Source organism: Schistocerca piceifrons, chromosome 7, assembly GCF_021461385.2.
Source record: "Schistocerca piceifrons isolate TAMUIC-IGC-003096 chromosome 7, iqSchPice1.1, whole genome shotgun sequence".
NCBI lineage: Eukaryota > Metazoa > Arthropoda > Insecta > Orthoptera > Acrididae > Schistocerca > Schistocerca piceifrons.
In genome coordinates this window covers 275,299,656-275,319,758 of record NC_060144.1, presented here as the reverse complement: position 1 = coordinate 275,319,758, position 20,103 = coordinate 275,299,656, and the positions used below count along the sequence as shown (strand labels likewise).

The 20,103-nt window shown below is 36.5% G+C and overlaps 1 protein-coding gene across 1 annotated transcript in view; it reads left to right on the top strand.

Moving 5' to 3' along the window:
• LOC124805624 (beta-1,4-glucuronyltransferase 1-like) overlaps positions 1-14,625 on the top strand; it is a 124,141-nt gene extending 109,516 nt beyond the window's left edge. Inside the window, exon 5 of the mRNA XM_047266191.1 lies at positions 14,428-14,625. Within this exon, the coding sequence (XP_047122147.1) occupies positions 14,428-14,625 (198 nt within the window). The remainder of the gene's footprint in view (positions 1-14,427) is intronic.
• The last annotated feature ends 5,478 nt before the right edge of the window (positions 14,626-20,103 follow it).

Sequence of the window (20,103 nt, the reverse complement as noted above, 5' to 3'; positions counted from 1 at the left end):
TTTAAAGCTAGTGGTTGAAAACATGTGAGTGACAGTGCTGGAACATTATTTATGATGTAAACTATTTGCATGGCTTATTCACAATTTGAGTGTTGTAATAAATATTTAAACTTTGATGTGTGGACTACAGTTTTTAGAAATTAGTAGCTCACAAAGCAGGCCATGGAATACAGTGAATGTTAGGCATGTTTTAATGGCAAAGAAATTATTTTACAGCATGAGCACCTTAATTTTGGAACACTTTGAATTTGCTGTGTGATTTTTTTCTTCTTAAATCAACTGGAGACTTACCAGCTATAACAATTCTCTTACATGATCAAGTGTTCTGTCACCCTTAGGTATATGGAATGCTATAAATGCATTATTGCAGTCCTCCTTTCTTTATCACTGAGTATGATGAAGCACATAGAACTGCGACTAACCTTAATGGATGACCTATTTTTAGACAGATGAGGTCTTTGCACATTGTTAAAAGTGATGAGACTTTGTAAGTCCTGTTCACCTTTGCTCTTGAAGTTGTTAAAGCTATCTAACCAAGATGTTTGAAAAACACACCAACATCAGCAAATCATGCTTTCTTACAGTTGCATTTCTCACCTGGTTTTCTTTCTGGAACTGTTTGCCTTGCATAGTTTGTGTATTCACTTCCCTGAACATGTGCTCTTTTAATTACCTCACTCTTGCATTCATCTTCATTCCTCACACACCTGTTTTCTTTTGTGAAGTTTTCCATTTTGCAGCTCCTCAGAGAATGTAAAAACAAAAAATCTGCTGGATGGGATGAAATTTCTCCATTTTTACTTAAACAGTGTGAAAACAATCTAGCGTATCCTTTGGTGCATCTGATAAATAGTGTCTTAAAAGAAGGAGTGTTCCCTGACATACTAAAATTAGCCATTGTTAAACCTGTCTACAAAAAAAGGTGATAAACAACTAGTAGAAAATTACAGACCACATGCCTTAACTTCCGTTTTTGGCAAGTTAATTGAAAACATAATTCTGAAATATATGTTAGAGCATTATAATAAGCACAACATGCTATATTCTCTTTTCTCTGTGAGGTTTTGGACGGATTAAATAAAAGGTTGCGAACGCTAGATGTTTTCTTTGATTTAACGAAGGCGTTTGACTGTGTTGACCACAAAATATTACTGCAGAAGTTGGATCATTATGGAGTAAGGGGAGCAGCTTGCAATTGGTTAAGAACAGAAAGCAGTATTGAGAGTAGTAGTGATGTTCAGTCTCAATGGGGCACTGTTAAGTGGGGTGTTCCCCAAGGTTCGATGCTGCGGTCACTGCTGTTTCTTATTTATGTAAATGATATGCCTTCTAGTATTACAGGTGATTCAAAAATATTTCTGTTTGCTGATGACACCAGCTTGGTAATGAAGGATCTTGTGTGTAATATTGAAACAGTATCAAATAATGTAATTCATGAAATAAGTTTGTGGCTTGTGGAAAATAATTTGATGCTAAATCACAATAAGACTCAGTTTTTCCAGTTTCTAACTCACAATTCAACAAGAACCGATATTTTGATCAGACAGAATGGGCATATTATAAGCAAGACAGAACAGTTCAAGTTCCTAGGCGTTCGGATAGATAGTAAGCTGTTGTGGAAAGCCCATGTCCAGGATCTTGTTCAGAAACTAAATGCTGCTTTATTTACCATTAGAACAGTATCTGAAATAAGTGACAGTTCAACACAAAAAGTAGTCTACTTTGCATATTTTCATACGCTTATGTCATATGGTATTATTTTTTGGGGTAATTCTTCTGATTCAAAAAGGGTATTTTTGGCTCAAAAACGGGCTGTTTGAGCTATATGTGGTGTAAGTTCAAGAACCTCTTGTCGACCCCCATTCAATAGTCTGGGAATTCTGGCATTGCCCTCACAGTATATATTTTCTTTAATGTCATTTGTTGTTAGCAATATTAGCCTATTCCCAAGAGTTAGCAGCTTTCACTCAGTTAATACTAGGCAGAAATCCAATCTGCATGTGGAATGCACTTCCTTGACTCTTGTGCAGAAAGGAGTGCAGTATTCTGCTGCATCCATTTTCAATAATCTACCACAAGAACTCAAAAATCTTAGCAGTAGCCCAAACTCTTGTAAGTCTAAACTGAAGAGTTTCCTCATGGCTCACTCTTTCTATTCTGTCGAGGAGCTCCTGGAAGAGCTAAAAAATTAAGCAAATTCCAGTGTTACATTGTTGATTTTCTTTATTTAAACTTACGACTTGTTGCCTGAATACGTTTTTTTTTTTTATATTTCATTTTATCTGTTTCTACTATCGTGTTATAATTTCATGTATTGACTCGTTCCATGACCATGGAGGCTTCTCCTTAATTTGGTCCCACGGAACAATAAATAAATAAATAACATCCTGGGAGATTTTCATTGTGGCTTCAGAAGTGGTCATAGCACCACAACTGCAACACTTCAATTTATGCTGAAAGCTCTTGACAAAATTGATGAAGGCATGCAAGTAGCTGGAGTTTTCCTAGACCTATCAAAGGCTTTTGATAGGGTTGATCATAAGGTACTCCTGTCAAAACTGGCCAGGGATGGCATAAGTGGAAATTTATTGCACCTCATCACATCATATTTAAAAAAACAGAAGACAGTGTACCTCAATCTCACACAGTAGTGGAGAAACATTAAAAAGCTATACATCAAGGGTCAGGAGTATTAAATTTGGTGTGCCTCAGGGATCGATAATTGGTCCCCTCCTTTTTATATGTTACGTCAGAGACTTCCCAAAGATAGTAAAAAATGATATCTTCATTACAATGTATGCAGATGACACTTCAGGCCTTTGTTGGGGAAATTATATTCTTAATCTCGGCATAGAGGTAAAAAAAATTACAGGTATTGCAAAGGAGAAGTTTGAAAATGACAATCTAAAAGTCAACTTACAAAAAACAAATATAATTCCCTTCAATGTTGGTGATTTGCAAACTTGTTTTGATTCTCAAGATAGTAATATCGCAGGGAAAATCTCCAGTGAGTGCAAATTCCTAGGTATATGCGTAGATAGCAAACTACTATCAACACAACAAACTGACAGTGCATGTGCAAGGCTATCATCTATCTTGTATGTTTTAAGAAGAATAGCACCATACGTCAATACCCAAACAATGAGGGTGATGTATTTTGGTTTAATACATCCATTTCTAGCATATGGTCTTGCACTCTGGGGTGGGGCTTCCAAAACTCATGTAGATTGAATATTTAAACTCCAGAAAAGAGCCTTGAGAATATTAGGCAAAAAAGATGCTAGAACATCATGTAAGGAATTGTTTATAGAATGAAAAATTCTGACTATCTATTCAATGTATATGTTTGAAACAATAGTATTAACTGTAGAAGATAAGAAATATACTTCTCGTAATGCAGAAATTCATGATCACAATACTAGACAAGTACAAAGTTACCATATGATATACAGAAAACTGAAAAAACTGCAAACAGTCCATATGTTAATGGAGCAAAATACTTCAATGCACTGCCAACTGAACTAAAGGTAATAACCGGAGAGACATTCAAAAAACATCTGGAATCGTGGCTCATTGAGGAGTACTTCTATAGCCTACTGTAAAAACTAAAATCTAAAGTATTATTATGTCAAATAATTTGGACTACATTCTTAAGTTTCTATTATAAAGTAAAATTAGATTGTATACTGTTACATTGTACTACCAACTGCTATGTAATTACATGTTTCATGCAAATAAAATACAAAAATACAAAATTATCTCAGAAGTTTAAAATGAAACTGCTATCAATGTGCACCTTGTAATCATACAAAATAGCCAAGGCCAAGAATGTTCTATTCTATCCAAAGGACAACCAACTCTTCGACAATGATAAATCTAAACAGATAACACAGTGTAGCCAACAGAATCAATAGTGCTGCCACATTAAGATTAGAAACAGCAGAACTCCAGGAGGTTTGTTGTTTCTAAAAGTAACACAAACTTACCAGATACAAGAAACATACACAGGTGCATGGAAAATACATCATTTCTATACAGAACACTGTGACTACAGTTAAAGAAGGCGTGGACACAAATAACTCATTTTGCATAAAATGTGGAGTTACGGTGTTTCTAAAATGACTGATTCAGTTGGCTGAAGGGCCTAAGGTGGTTGCATTCCTTCCATGTTGTGGAGCAATGACTAGTAACATAGGATGTGCACTGGAGAGACAAGGACTGAGACACCAGTGTTGAGGCCCACCCCCAAAATAAGAGATTGTTATGTCCCATTAAAGACAACATAGGTTTTTGATTTACTGGTGTGAATGGCATTTCCTGCAAATGTGGCAGCATTTACATAGGACAAACTAATCACACTGTTTCAGAGCTTAGTGCAGCATTTTTGATGTATTAAACAAAAGAAACTTGATGAGTCAGCCATGGGTAAACATTACATAAAAATGGGCATAAAAAACAGTTTGAAAAGATGTTTGTTGGGAGGTGGGAGTGTAAGTTTCAAATGTGGTGCCCACCCATTGCATCATATGATACCACTGAGTCCTAGAATGAAACAAAGCTGCTGTGAGCTGCCCAACTTACCTTCCATGCATGTGCCACATCAGCCCCCTGTTGAATGTTCCCAGTGCTCCCTTTGCATCTATACATGCATAACATAGTGCCAGCCCAGCCATGAGTGATCTTAACTCTTAATAACAACAGCAGATACAGCTATCAAAATCCTATGTATTTTATTCAAAGTGATGCAGCTTGTACACAGAGAAGAGTTGGTTGAAATATGTCACTGTGAAAGTCTCCAAGGGATTTAAAGGTAATATTAGTTTATCAGATCCATCATTTGAATACATATTTTGTACAAAAATGTACATTGAGTAACAACACTTTTCTTCACAGTTCCACTGCAAGCTTCAAACATTCTATAGTGCAAAATTAATTTGTCACACAGAGAAATAAAGCAAGCAGTGAAAATGGATCACAGTTGTTAGATTACCAGCTACAAGCATCATCTGCAACTGGCCAGTAGCTAATGCACATAACATCTGAACAATTTGTCAATAGTAGATGTCATTTTGATCCAGGTATACAGTATACAAGTCCAAATGGTTGTAAACTGTGTGTAGTAGACCCACAGAGAGGCTGTATAATCCTACATGGCTGAGCAACCAATGTATTGTTTCTCTCAGGTGCCAGATGTGTGGAGTCATTGAGATCCTCTATGGCATTGAGTATATGCCTCCGGAATCTGTTGTTTCCACATCTGCATGACAGTCATGAGATCCTGAGCAATTCAGCAAGCAACATTGTGGAACAATAAACCACAATCTACATAGGCCATGACCTTTCCATTGTCAAATTCCAACATGTGTTTGTATATACACCTCTTGTCTGAAGCTTAACATGATCTTCTCACAAACAAACAACATTGGAAGAAAATTCCTGAATGAGAAATGTGAAGCATGATCATATCTTATGTATAAAATGTAAACTTTATGGAGCTGCGCTGATATGCTAATCATTTTCAAATACTAACATATAGTACACTTTGATGTTCATTGCATGCCACCTTCAAGATGCAGTAATTTCAATTATCTGTAGTGTTTTTGTTTGCTTGCAGGTAATATCTGTGCTCTATGTACATGTTGAAAATCTCATGCCACATAGCAGCAACATATTTTCTGAAGCACCAAAACAAAATAGTGCAGTTCATTGATGGAGCAGAGATGTATGGGATGATTCATTTTCGTCAACAATGGAATTCTCGCAGCTGAAAATGAATTACCACATGTTACTTCATATCACCAATCACCAGCACCATTTGGCTTTGCTTTGTCTAGTCGCATGCTGCAACAATGTGTCACAGGGATTTTGATGTGTACCTGCCAACAAACAAAGAATTAATTACATAACTTCATTTTTTGAGGTGATAATTAAGTTTTTATGACTATCCTTTTTAACTCCCATACATCAAATATCACTAATTCATGCATTAATTTGACAAAAACTATTAAACCTTACTAGGTGCTTTTCGTTTTGGTGTATCTGTAAAATGTGAGTTGCATTGTATGCATATAATGGGGAGCAAATCTCATATTAAAAATTACATCACAGGTTCTTGTATTTATCAGCTGAAGAATCAGAAACTTTTCTTTTCATACATATGCTCATTATGACAAGATCCAGTCAACCATAACTCTGAAAATGATGTTCAAAACCACAAAGCCACTGTACTGTATATATTACATATTTCCAAAAATTAGTACATTTTACCTCTTTCTTATATCAGTTAGAATTAATGTTGTTATACAGCAACCATGGACCTTGGACCTTATTGTTAGTGGGGAGACTTGCGTGCCTCAGCGATACAGATAGCCATACCGTAGGTGCAACCACAACGGAGGGGAATCTGTTGTGAGGCCAGACAAACATTTGGTTCCTGAAGAGGGGCAGCAGCGTTTTCAGTAGTTGCAGGGGCAAAAGTCTGGATGATTGACTGACCTGGCCTTGTAACACTAACCAAAATGGATTTTCTGTACTGGTACTGTCAACAGCTGAAAGCAAGGGGAAACTACAGCCATAATTTTTCCTGATGGCATGCAGCTTTACTGTATGGTTAAATGATGATGGCGTCCTCTTGGGTAAAATATACTGGAGGTAAAATAGTCCCCCATTCAGATCTCCAGGCGAGGACTACTCAGGAGGACCGTCGCTATCAGGAGAAAGAAAACTGGCGTTCTACGGATCTGAGCATGGAATGTCAGATCCCTTAATTGGGCTGGTGGGTTAGAATATTTAAAAAGAGAGATGGGCAGGTTAAAGTTAGATATAGTGGGAAATAGTGAAGTTCGCTGGCAGGAGGAACAAGACTTTCAGTCCAGTGAATACAGGGTTATAAAAACAAAATCAAATAGGCGTAATGAAGGAGTAGGTTTAACAATGAATAAAAAAATAGGAGTGTGGCTAAGCTACAACAAACAGTATAGTGAATGGATTATTGTGGCCAAGATAGACATGAAGCCCATGCTTACCACAGTACTACAAGTTTATATGCCAACTAGCTCCGCAGATGATGAAGAGATTGATGAAATATATGATGAGATAAAAGAAAGTATTCAGATAGTGAAGGGAGATGAAAATTTAATAGTCACGTGTGACTGGAATTCGATAGTAGGAAAAGGAAGAGAAGGAAATGTAGTAGGTGAATATGGAATGGGGGTAAGAAATGAAAGAGGAAGCGAACTGGTAGAATTTTGCACAGAGCATAACTTTATCATAGCTAACACTTGGTTCAAGAATCATGAAAGAAGGTTGTATACATGGAAGAGGCCTGGAGATACTGGAAGGTTTCAGATAGATTATATAATGGTAAGACAGAGATTTAGGAACCAGGTTTTAAATTTTAAGACATTTCCAGGGGCAGATGTGGACTCTGACCACAATCTATTGGTTATGAACTGTAGATTAAAACTGAAGAAACTGCAAAAAAGGTGGGAATTTAAGAATATGGAAGCTGGATAACTGACAGAACCAGAGGTTGTAGAAAGTTTCAGGGAGAGCATAAGGGAACAATTGACAGGAATGGGGGAAAGAAATACAGTAGAAGAAGAATGGGTAGCTCTGAGGGATTAAGTAGTGAAGGCGGCAGAGGATCAAGTAGGTAAAAAGACAAGGGCTAGTAGAAATCCTTGGATAACAGAAGATATATTGAATGTAATTGATGAAAGGAGAAAATATAAAAACACAGTAGATGAAGCAGGCAAAAAGGAATACAAACATCTCAAAATGAAATCGACAGAAAGTGCAAAATGGCCAAGCGAGGATGTAGAGGCATATCTCACTAGGGGTAAGATAGATACTGCCTACAGGAAAATTAAAGAGGCCTTTGGAGAAAAGAGAACCACTTGTATGAATATCAAGAGCTCAAATGGAAACCCAGTTCTAAGCGAAGAAGGTAAAGCAGAAAGGTGGAAGGAGTATATAGAGGGCCTATACAAGGGTGATGTACATGAGGACAATATTACGGAAATGGAAGAGGATGTAGATGAAGATGAAGTTGCAGATATGATACTGTGAGAATAGCTTGACAGAGCACTGAAAGACCTAAGTTGAAACAAAGCCCCAGGACTAGACAACATTTCATTACAACTAATGACAGCCTTGGGAGACCCAGCCCTGGCAAAACACTATAATCTGGTGAGCAAGATGTATGAGACAGGTGAAATACACACAGACTTCATGAAGAATATAGTAATTCCAATCCCAAAAAAACAGGTGTTGACAGATGTGAAAATTACCAAACTATCAGTTTAATAAGTTATGGCTGCGATATACCAAAGCAAATTCTGTACACATGAATAGAAAAACTGTTAGAAGCCAACCTCGGGGAAGATCAGTTTCAATTCCATAGAAATGTTGGAACACGTGAGGCAATACTGACCCTATGACTTATCTTAGAAGATAGATTAAGGAAAGGCAAACCCACATTTCTAGCATTTGTAGACTTAGAGAAAGCTTTAGACAATGTTGACTGGAATACTCTCTTTCAAATTCTGAAGTTGGCAGGGATAAAATACAGGGAGCAAAAGGCTATTTACAATTTGTACAGAAATAAGATGGCAGTTACAAGAGTCAAGGGGCATGAAAGGGAAGCAGTGGTTGGGAAGGGAGTGAGACAGGGTTGTAGCCTATCCCTGATGTTATTCAATCTGTATATTGAGCAAGCAGTAAAGGAAACAAATGAAAAATTTGGAGTAGGAATTAAAATCCATGGAAGAAGAAATAAAAACTTTGAGGTTCCCTGATGACATTGTAATTCTGTCAGAGACAGCAAAGGACCTGGAAGAGCAGTTGTACCAAATGGATAGTGTCTGAAAGGGGGATATAAGATGAACATCAACAAAAGCAAGATGAGGATAAAGGAATGTAGTCAAATTAAGTCGGGTGTTGCTGAGGGAATTAGATAAGGAAATAAGACACTTAAAGTACTAGATAAGTTTTGCTATTTGGGGAGCAAAATAACTGATGATGGTCGAAGTAGAGAGGATAAGAAATGTAGACTGGCAATGGCAAGGAATGCATTTCTGAAGAAGAGAAATTTGTTAACATTGAGTATAGATTTAAATGTCAGGAAGTCGTTTCTGAAAGTATTTGTATGGAGTGTAGCCATGTATAGAAATGAAACATGGATGATAAATAGTTTGGACAAGAAGAGAATAGAAGCTTTCAAAATGTGGTGCTACAGAAGAATGCTGAAGATTAGATGGATAGATCACATAACTAATGAGGAAATACTGAATAGAACTGGTGAGAAGAGAAATTTGTGGCACAACTTGACTAGAAGAAGGGATTGGTTGATAGGACATGTTCTGAAGCATCAAGGGATCACCAATTTAGTATTGGAAGGCAGTATGGAGGGTAAAAATTGTAGAGGGAGACCAAGAGATGAATACACTAAGCAGACTCAAAAGGATGTAGATTGCAGTAGGTACTGGGAGATGAAGAAGCTTGCACAGAATAGAGTAGCATGGAGAGCTGCATCAAACTAGTCTCTCGACTGAAGACCACAACACAACATACAGAACAACCAATTTTACAAAAGTTTTCATTTGACTAATTATTTAACTTTTCCACCTATATATAATAACATTTCAATCTTGTATGAAATTTTATTTTTCTTATATAAAAATTACATTCTATATTATCTCTCTTTCTTTTGGTGTTCCAAATTTTCCACTTTGAAAAGGTTCCAAAACACATTACATTTTCGTTGCATTTTTTTTTTTATTGTAGTCGGTCTTGTAAGATTTTACTTTTCGTGCCATAGACTCTATTTCATGCTGTAATTGAAAATTTATGTAACCTAAACAATCATCTGGCAATGGCCTTGCCACAGTGGATGCACCGGTACCCGTGAGATCACTGAAGTTTAGCACTGTCGGGCGTGGTCGGCACTTGGATGGATGACCATCCAGGCTGCCATGAGCTGTTGACATTTTTCGGGGTGCACTAAGTTTTGTGATGCCAATTGAGGAGCTACTTGACCAAATAGTAGCGGCTTCAGTCAAGAATGCCATCATAATGACCAGGAGAGCGGTGTGCTGACACCACGCCCCTCCTATCCACATCCTCCACTGAGGATGACACGGCAGTCGGATGGTCTCGGTAGGCCACTCGTGGCCTGAAGATGGAGTGCTAAACAATCATTTACACAGCATCTGCTTAATTTCTGCATTAAATTATTAACTAGCACATTTATGAAAAATAATTTAAAAAGGAAGTATGACCCCCTGATTTACATCCAAAAATATTATCTCGCAATGTAACAGCTCATTAAAATACCAAATTTCCAAAATTAAAAACCCCTGATCTCATACAGTAATACTTTACTAGTCCAAGGTATCAATATTTGAAATCTCTCTAGTTGTATCAGTTACATTTCAACACACAAAAGGATTTGAAAATAAATCTAAGTTACTAGTACATACATATTGCACATTAGGTTCAGGAACACTTCTATGCCATAAAATGATGTGACAACAGAAAATGTTTAAAGCTATCACTATCCTGCGAAGAGAAGACGTTAAACAACCTGCAGCCATGAACTGGGTCTCCTTCTGCACAATACACAGTTTGTAATACCAACGCTGAAATCATCTTTTCCTTTAGTGTCACTATTAGGTTTACAGGGGGGCTTTTTTCTTATAAAGTGTCATGGACGATACATATCATGTGTAATTGTGAAGATTTTGAATTCACCAAAAGTTTTCTCCATGTATGAAAGGGATTATAAATTGCAGATTAACAAGTTTCTACGAGGGTAATCAATGTGTCAATTGCAGAACAACCTTTTGAAAATATGCAGAATGTGGCTTGACCAGTGAAGTTTCATTTTTATATCTAAACATTGGTATTTCGTTGTACCATCTTGCTATCAGTGCATCATCCAGTTTTACTACATTATTTATATTATTAAAAGTTGTGTGAAGCTATATAAAACCTGTTTGACTAACATTAACAGAAAGACCATTTTACGACTAACATTAACAGAAAGACCATTTTACAACATCTATTAAAACAGTATTTACTGAGATCGAAAGTTTGTATTTTCTGTTCTTAATAACTATGCCATGCCATCAGCAAAGATGGTAAACTATAACACTCTGCACAAATAGGTATGTCATTAGCACAAACAATAAAAAGTATTGGACCCAGAACCTGATACTGAGGCAAAACACAATTCATGGTATAAATTATGATGATGATTAAATGTCTTTTGCTCTATCCAACACCTTCCTGCTTTTTGTTAGAAAGACCTGAATTGATCCACTTCATGTAACACTAATTTTACCTACACACACATCAAAAAAAGCTTTGTATCATCTCAATTCCAAGAGTTCCGAAACGTGTACAGAAAATTGGAATAGAGATCAACACAGACATCATTTCTCCCTATTTATTGCTCATGAGAAACCACACATAGCATGTTGTACCACCATACAGCGAGACCTTCAGAGGTTGTGGTCCAGACTGCCGTACACACTGGTACCTCTAATACCCAGTACAACATTCTCTTGCATTGATGCATACCTGTATTTGTCATGGCATACTATCCACAAGTTCATCAAGGCACTGTTGGTCCAGATTGTCCCACTCCTCAACGGCGATTTGGCGTAGATCCCTCAGGTTGGTTGGTGGATCACATCGTCCATAAGCAGCTCTTTTCTACCTACCCCAGGCATTTTCAATAGGAACTTTTTTTATATGTACACTTAGCTTTTGTTAAAAGTATTTTAAATCTAAAAAAGCCTCAGCAGAACATATTTAACATCTTCTGCCAACAATCCTTTTTGAAACCCAAACTGGCTTCTGACGATGATGTTATGGCCTCCACAAAGTTTATAATTCTGTTATACATAATTTTCTTCAAAGCCTTAGAAAAATTTGTGAGAGTTATGGCTGGTAAAAAATTAGTAGCACCTGGATTATCTTGTTTGTTAGACAGTGTTTTACAACTACTTACTTGAGATGTTTAGAAGTTACTCACATCAAAAGTATGGCAAAAGATTTCAGTGACATGGCTGCACCAGTATAGCAACAATTTACGAATATGTTTCCAAGTGAAGCTTTTTGTTATGTTACTGTTATAAAATATTCTTTACATAGGGCTATAAAAGCTACTGTGTTTGAATCAATAAACTCAAATGTTCCTAATTACTTATTTTGATTTTTTCTCTACACACTGCAGCCTTTTTTATTTCTTTCTTTAAAAAGCTGCATTTGGTTTTCATTTCATTTCACAGTCCAACAGTTCTTGCCTTCATGAACATGTTTTTCAGCATTTTTGAGGCCTCATTAAGAACTGTATTATACATTACATAGTATCTCATGTTGCTGGCATGATTCTATCTGCTGGCTTCCATGTTTAGCTTCCTTTTAGTTTTACAAGAAATTTTGATTCTCTTAGTGATCCACAGACTAGAGTCAGATTTATCCAGGTCTTTTCTCCCTGCCTTTTTAGGTAATAATTCTTCCATCTTGTAACTTTAGTTAAGAATGTATTAAATTGATATTAACTGCAGCATATACAGGGTTGCATTGTTTTAGGGAAGGAGACCAGACGGCGAGGTCGTCGGTCTCATCAGATTAGGGAAGGATGGGGAAGGAAGTCAGCCTTGCCCTTTCAAAGGAACCATCCCGGCATTTGCCTGGAGTGATTTAGGGAAATCACAGAAAACGTAAATCAGGATGGCCAGACGCGGGATTGAACCGTCATCCTCCAGAATGCAAATCCAGTGTGCTAGCCACTGTGCCACCTCGCTCAGTCAGCATATACAGGAAACCAGTCTACAAACTGTAGTTGCTGAATAGTTTTCCAGGGTTTATCTATTTATAAACCTCAAAATATTCCAAAATCAATCTATTTTTCTGTCTCTACTGTTTTGATTTATGACCTGGAGCTACCCATTATTGACAGAGAGGCCATTTAGAACTCTTTTGCCAGTTCATTCCTTGTATCTAACCACTGTATAAGAAGGGAGATAAGACAGATGCTGCTAACTATTGGCCAATATCACTACTGACAAGATTGTCAAAGATTTTAGAGAACCTAATGCATGCCATGATAGTTAAGCATCTCAGGGATCAAAATATCCTCAGTGAAAGTCAGTTTGGATTTCAGAAAGGTCTGTCAACAGAAAATGCAATATTTGCATTTTCTGGCAAAGTCACCTGTGTACAGAATATTGTAGATTCACCATTTTTGCTCATGACACTACACTACTTATTGATAATTCAGTAGATAAACTTGAGGAAACAGCAAATAAGTGAATCAGTGAACTGGTATAACATTAATGGCCCTTCGTTAAATCACACTAAAACAAACTACGTTCAGTTCCACACAACATTCAAAGACGAGGAATAGTAGTAAAAATAGGTGAGTAGGTGATAACCAGGGTGGATACCTCAAAATACCCAGGCTTGCATATTGACAGCAAACTGAATTGGTTAAACAACAACCTGGATCTGTGCAAAAGATTGAGTTCAGCAACTTACGCATTACGCATTGTTTATTCTTATAGAAGTATGTAAACTGTGAAGTCAACCTATTATGGTTATTTTCATGCCATTATGGCATATGGAATTATATTTTGGGGTAATCAGTCACTGGTTAAAAAAGTACTGTGTGCACAAAAATGAGCCATAAGGATCACGTGTGGAGTCCATCCTAGAGCCACATGCAGGAATCTTTTTAAGAAACTTGGAATCCTTACATCCACTGGGCAATATATATTCTTTTTCATGTGCTTCATACGGGGGAAAAAATTCCACGTTTAAACTGAATGATGAGTATCATAGTCATGAGACAAGAAGAAATATGATATCTGCTATGAACAGGCAAATCTAAGTATGGTGCAGAAAGGTTCACTGGCTGTAAGATTTTTAACGCTGCCCCCCCCCCCCTTTCAAGAATTAAGTGTTTGGTAGAAGATGAGTTTCTATTACAATGATCATTTTAAACAATAGAAGAGTTACTGAACTACAATGTTTAGCATTTCTTTTATTGTTAAATGCAAATATGTGCCCAAATCTACATTCATAATTCTGGCTATTCTTTATTGTAAACACATATTTTGCAATATTTTTTGTCTGTAACACTTATTATTTTGTAATATTTATTTATCTCTCGAAACTGCTTTTCTGTAGTAGAACCTAAGTTACTGTTTAATATGAAATTATTTTGTTTTGTTTTTATGTGCTACCATAGATCTCTGAAGTTCCATAGCCTGTGATACTGTCACAGCATGGATCAACAAACAAGAGATAAATAAATAAATAAAATTATCTACGAATATATAATCTAATGGAAGCACTGGATTTGGCTGTTATACTTGTCACTTTATAATTGTAATGAAATTTCCATCACTATTTCAGGGATATATCATGTGTGTAATGGACTATGATTTTGACATTTTGGACAATGCCTTCTTGATCCATGAACCTGGGATAAAGACTAAGGAGATGAACCACAGCAGACTCGTTGTTATAAGAAAATCAAATGCTCTTAAGAGATATGTAGCTATATCTGAATTCAAAGTTTTATTTGGAGAAAAGTATGGTTGTGTTCTGTAACATTTGAGTTCAAAAGACTGAGACAGGTAATTCATAGTGATGACAAAGACTGACATTGAATGTTAAGCAGCAGAAACTATCCTAGCTTTGATATATTGCTGTTGAAAAAAAAATTCTCATTAAAAACTCAGTACTGAAGCGATAAATAAATCAGACAGCATGTTACATAATGCAAAAATGGTCTCCAATGTTATTCTCATAACATAAAAAGAATGAACATTCTTATAAAAGTTACAGACAGAGACATAACAAAAAAGTAATACATCACTATATACTGAATATTTATAGTCACTGATCTGATGAGTTCTCACCATAAATAGCAGCTTGCATTCTAACATGTTCTGCAAGCAGGGAGACTCTTATTGATCAAGAAGAAATGTTTAAGCCTAAATAAAATGGTTTCTATCACACATATCTTCTGTTGCCTACAAAAATACTTTTCACCTGTTTAGATCAGTTTATTATACATTATTTTAGTTAATTAGTTAGTTAGTTCCATGGATAATTTGTACAATTAATCACAATTATGTGAAATGAGTCATTTAACATACACAGTAGCCTTTCTTAGGTAAAAAATGGCTAAGTTCTGACTATTAACAACTTTTTAAAGCAGATTACAGAAATAGTAATTCCTCTATGCAATAGAAGGAGTTGTCAAGTAAAATCCATTTTAGTACTTTTTGAACTGTCAGGCATTTTATATCACTGGGTATGTGATCAAAAATTTTGGATGCAACAATGTGCATCCATTTTGTGCTAAAGACAACCTTAATGTGGAGTAACGAATATAATTTTTATTTCTGGTACTGTAATTACATACATCATTGTTCCTTTTGAACTGTGGTAAGTTATTTATAACAAGCTCCATGAGAGAATATAAATTCCATCCTGGATTTTCCATTGTTTAATTTTTTCCATGAGAGAATAAATGTACAATCAAGTAGTATGGTAGTCAAAATCCTTATCTTCTTAAAGAGACGTCTAAAAGATGATCATGGGTGAGCACTGCTTATTATTGATACTATTTTGTTAGCTGTGATGGGATCCTGTTGGGTCAGATGAAACTATTATATTTCAATCTTTGGAGTTCCCAAGCTGCTTTCATGCCTTCTCCATGGATTCTTCTTCTTTTATCATTTCAACTTAGTCCCTGGTCTGGAGGTGACTTCATTATTTGCTATCTTTTTGCTTGTATAAGTTTCTGTCGATATTATCTGATGGACTTAAATGAGAAGTATTATGAAAGGGACAGATTGTTACTCACCATCAAAGTCAGGCACAACAAAAGGACTGCTACACACACACACACACACACACACACACACACACACACACACACACACACACACACACATACATGACCACTGTCTCTGGCCATTGGTGGGTGGAGGATGTGTAGTGCAGCTTGTGGGAGCATGCACAGACAGTGTAGGGCTGCAAGGTGCAGTTGGATGGTTTCAGCTGAGGTTGTGGGGGTGGGGGGAAAGAGAGATATTGAAGGGGGGAAGGATTGGTGGGTGCATTGATGGAATGGAAGGCTGTGTTGTGCTATAGATGGTGCAAGGTTAGTGGAGCACAGAGAGTAGCAAAGGCTGAGCACAGTGAGGTTACGGGAACATACATTATATTGCAGGAAGAGTTCCCACCTGTGGAGCTAAGAAAAGCTGGTATTGGTAGGCAGGATCCAGATGGTGCAGGCAATGAAGCAATTGTTAAAGTGAGGCACATTGTATTGTGCAGCATGTTCAGGTGTTTCTTGGCCACCATTTGTCAGCTTGAGACAGTGGTCACCTGTGTGTCTTAGTTGTGCTTGTGTGAATGTGTGCATGCCTACAACTTCAGGAGAAGGCCTTTTGGCCAAACGCTAAAATGTATAGCATTCTTTCTGGTACACCTGTCTGACGAGATTCAATGTAAACTAAATATTTGCATTTGTTTACCAGTACTGTCTGATTTGTAAATGCTAGATAGAATTAGGTGGGAAACAGTACAGTAGGATAGCAATTCCAGTGACAGTTGTTACATTGGTTAAAAACAATAAAATACTCATTTTGATTATTCAAGGAATTTTTGCTTCCATCCATAGTCAAAATACATTTTAGGGTGTATGTGTTTGTGGTGTTACAGTAAAAATATTAGTTCACACTTGAAACAGCCTCATAATTTATTGCCAGTTCCAACATCATCAGCAAATAACTTGAAGTTTTAGATTTCTAGATCTTCACCAAACAGAGTCACATTTAAGTAAACACTTATTTCACATTGATGATATTGCATTACTTATGAGTTCCATGTTTTTTCAATAGGGTATGAACAAAATTTATAGGAATAAAATAATTATATACTTTTATGATAATTTTGAAATGGAATTTTTATGACCAATAATGGAAAATACAGAACTGTCTACCAATTATTGATGAATGAAACAACTGGAATTTATTTAGTTTTGGTCCTGTAACATCTTGTACAGATATAGGACAGGTCATTAAATGATACAGAAAGTTAAAAAGCACACACACACACACACACACACACACACACACACATATGAATATAATAGAGAGAAACATTCCACATGGGAAAAATATATCTAAAAGCAAAGATTCTGTAACTTACCAAACGAAAGTGTTGATACGTTGATAGAGACAATAACAAACACAAACACACACAAATCTCAAGCTTTTGCAACCCACAGTTGCTTCATCAGGAAAGAGGGAAGGAGAGGGAAAGACGAAAGGATGTAGGTTTTAAGGGAGAGGGAAAGGAGTCATTCCAATCCCAGGAGCGGAAAGAAACACCTGGGGGGGGGGGGGGGGGGGGCGGAACGGCACAGATATACACTTGCACACACACACACATATCAATCCGCACATATACAGACACAGGCAGGCGTAAGTTTTTAAATCCATTTCTCAGTTGCCATCAAATGAGACATATTTTGCAGTTTCCTGGAAGTGCAAGAAATGTAACAAGGAGACTGAATGATAAAGGGCTTTTCTATTGATAAGCTGCTATAAAGCAATGCCTTACTCTTTGTCAGAAGGTTATTTGCATGGCTTTTACAAAGGGAGATACTGACTTTGGCTGAAGCAGAGTTGAATTTTCTCATTAGAAACATATTCTGCCATGATCAATGCCCCATTTCAGCTGAGATATCATTAAATTATTGTATAAGGTATTGTAAATGCAATCAATCTGTTTACGTCTTAATTTGTGGCCTAGCTCCATTTCTTTATTTCCAATCCTTCATATGTTCCATACAGCAATTTTCATCCTATCTGTGATACATAATCATTTATCCTTGACTTGCCTAGCTTGTCTCCAAGAAATGGAGATATTAGGAATGAACAAGACATTTATAATATTAATGAAATGATTGTAGAAAATAAAACATCATCGAAACATCACCCACAAAGAATGACTACAGATAGAATTCCAAATCTTTCCATGCTGTACCAGTCAAGAGAAAGAAGGGATGTAGGAAGACCCAAAATGAGGTGGCAGTGAGAAGTGGGGACAAAACAGGACAAGTGCCAAAGCCTTAAGGACAGAAGAAGAAGAAGATTCTAAATGCAAATGGTTTACGTAAAACTGGCTTTATGTTATTGTAGAGTAGAACACTCATTATAAAATGTGTTTCCCCTGTTTCGTAGTAACTCCTGTTTCATCTTGCATTTTTCAAACAAACATGTAGTTTTCAGAACGGGCAAGTGGTTTTCATATTATTAGATGTACTGGCTATGGAGAGAGCACTTCCATCCTAAATATTTCACAGAAAGGGAAATAAGTGGATGCTTTCTGATGGTGTTTTGGGTTACATCTCAGCTCGGTGAATGGGGCGCCTGTGAGAAATTGAGGGCGCCCTCAACAGAGAGGCATACATTAATATTCTAAAATACATTGCAAAGCCATATGTTGAGCTGCTGTACTTTCAAAGATACATCTATTTCCTGCAGATATAGACAGCAAATAACTAAAAGTTTTTTTAAATAGTTTTCAAATATTCATCCATTCCTAAAGGCTATCTTATCAAAGCAACCATCTGATATTCTCCTAATGTCCCCAACATTTTTGTTGCAGTTTGTTCTGGTCACGAGGTCTTGAAAGCAGTTTCCTCTGTCATCCTCATAGTTTCTAGCCTCATACACTGCCCCTAAATACATCGATGAGGGGGGTGATGTGTTCAAAGGTGTATTAAATGAGTATGCATCTTCGTTTCTTTATTTTGTCCATTTATCTTCTTTGTTTATTGCAGTGAATTCAGATACTTTATTTTTTCATCTATATTGTTCTGTGCTTTGTCCTCTGCATATAATTACTATTGCTTCCAGTCAGTTCTCTGCTTGATTCCTCAGATCCATAGAGGTGTAAATCACATATGGTAGATTTTCCATTTTTTCTGATGCGTTAAATTGTTGGAGCATCTTAAAATGCTTGTTTTGTTATTACTATTCTATTCATCTGTATTAAGCATCTGTTATAACTATAAGACTACTTCTGAAAATGTTGAACAGCTTGAGTTGATTAACTTTAGCACCCAATGTTTTCACATACATGTTGATCTCTTTAACCTTTTTCCTCACTGAAATTAATTTAATTTTTGGGTTTTGTAGAAGTTCCTTCTTCAGAATGCATTGGTAGCACCTGCATTGTTGTTTTTATTTTCTGAATTCACAGTGGCTACTACGTCATATTCCTCAAATTTTCTGTACCACTAGTTACTCCGTCAAGGGAATTTTTTTTTCACAGCACTGTTGCAATGCAAAAGTTAAAGTTGTCTGATGTTTTAGTTATCTCTGTTCAATTCCACATCTGTTTCAATCAGTTGACCTACATGTGGTTCTCAGCAAGCTATGACTCTCATTATATGGTGGACTCAGTGAACTGTCTCCTTAAACAGACTGTTTAATTTAGGTCTCTCAGTTATCATAGGACCTGAATTCTTAAATGCTGCAGAAAATATTAAAACATTGTCCTAGTTACAAATATGTTTTTAAATACAAATACATGAAATAACTAGATAACAGTTGATTTACAGGACAACAGCCCCATCCATCAAAGCAGAGCTGTTTGGAATTGGTTTCAGGACCAAGATAGGCTAATGACATTTGTTCATAATTACTAGGCCTCAATGTGATACAAAATTTCGAAGTGAATCTACAAATACAAGAGACATTTGAATGAATATAGAAACAGGTTCTAGGAGATAAACCACCATGCACTAGGAGAATCAGTGCCATGGCACATATGAGAAATGCTATGTAATGATGGTGGATGGGTGGTTTATTGAAAGTATACTCTTTCATAAAATCCTTGCAGTCAGTTGTCTGATAATCAGAGAAGCATTCTTTAAGCAGCTCATTGAAATAAATGTCCATTATTTCTTGCACTGCCAGAAAGCTGAGAAATTCACCCAGTTGATGCGTGCAAGAATGGATTGGTGCATATTTTGTTGACTCTCATATTAGACACAATGAC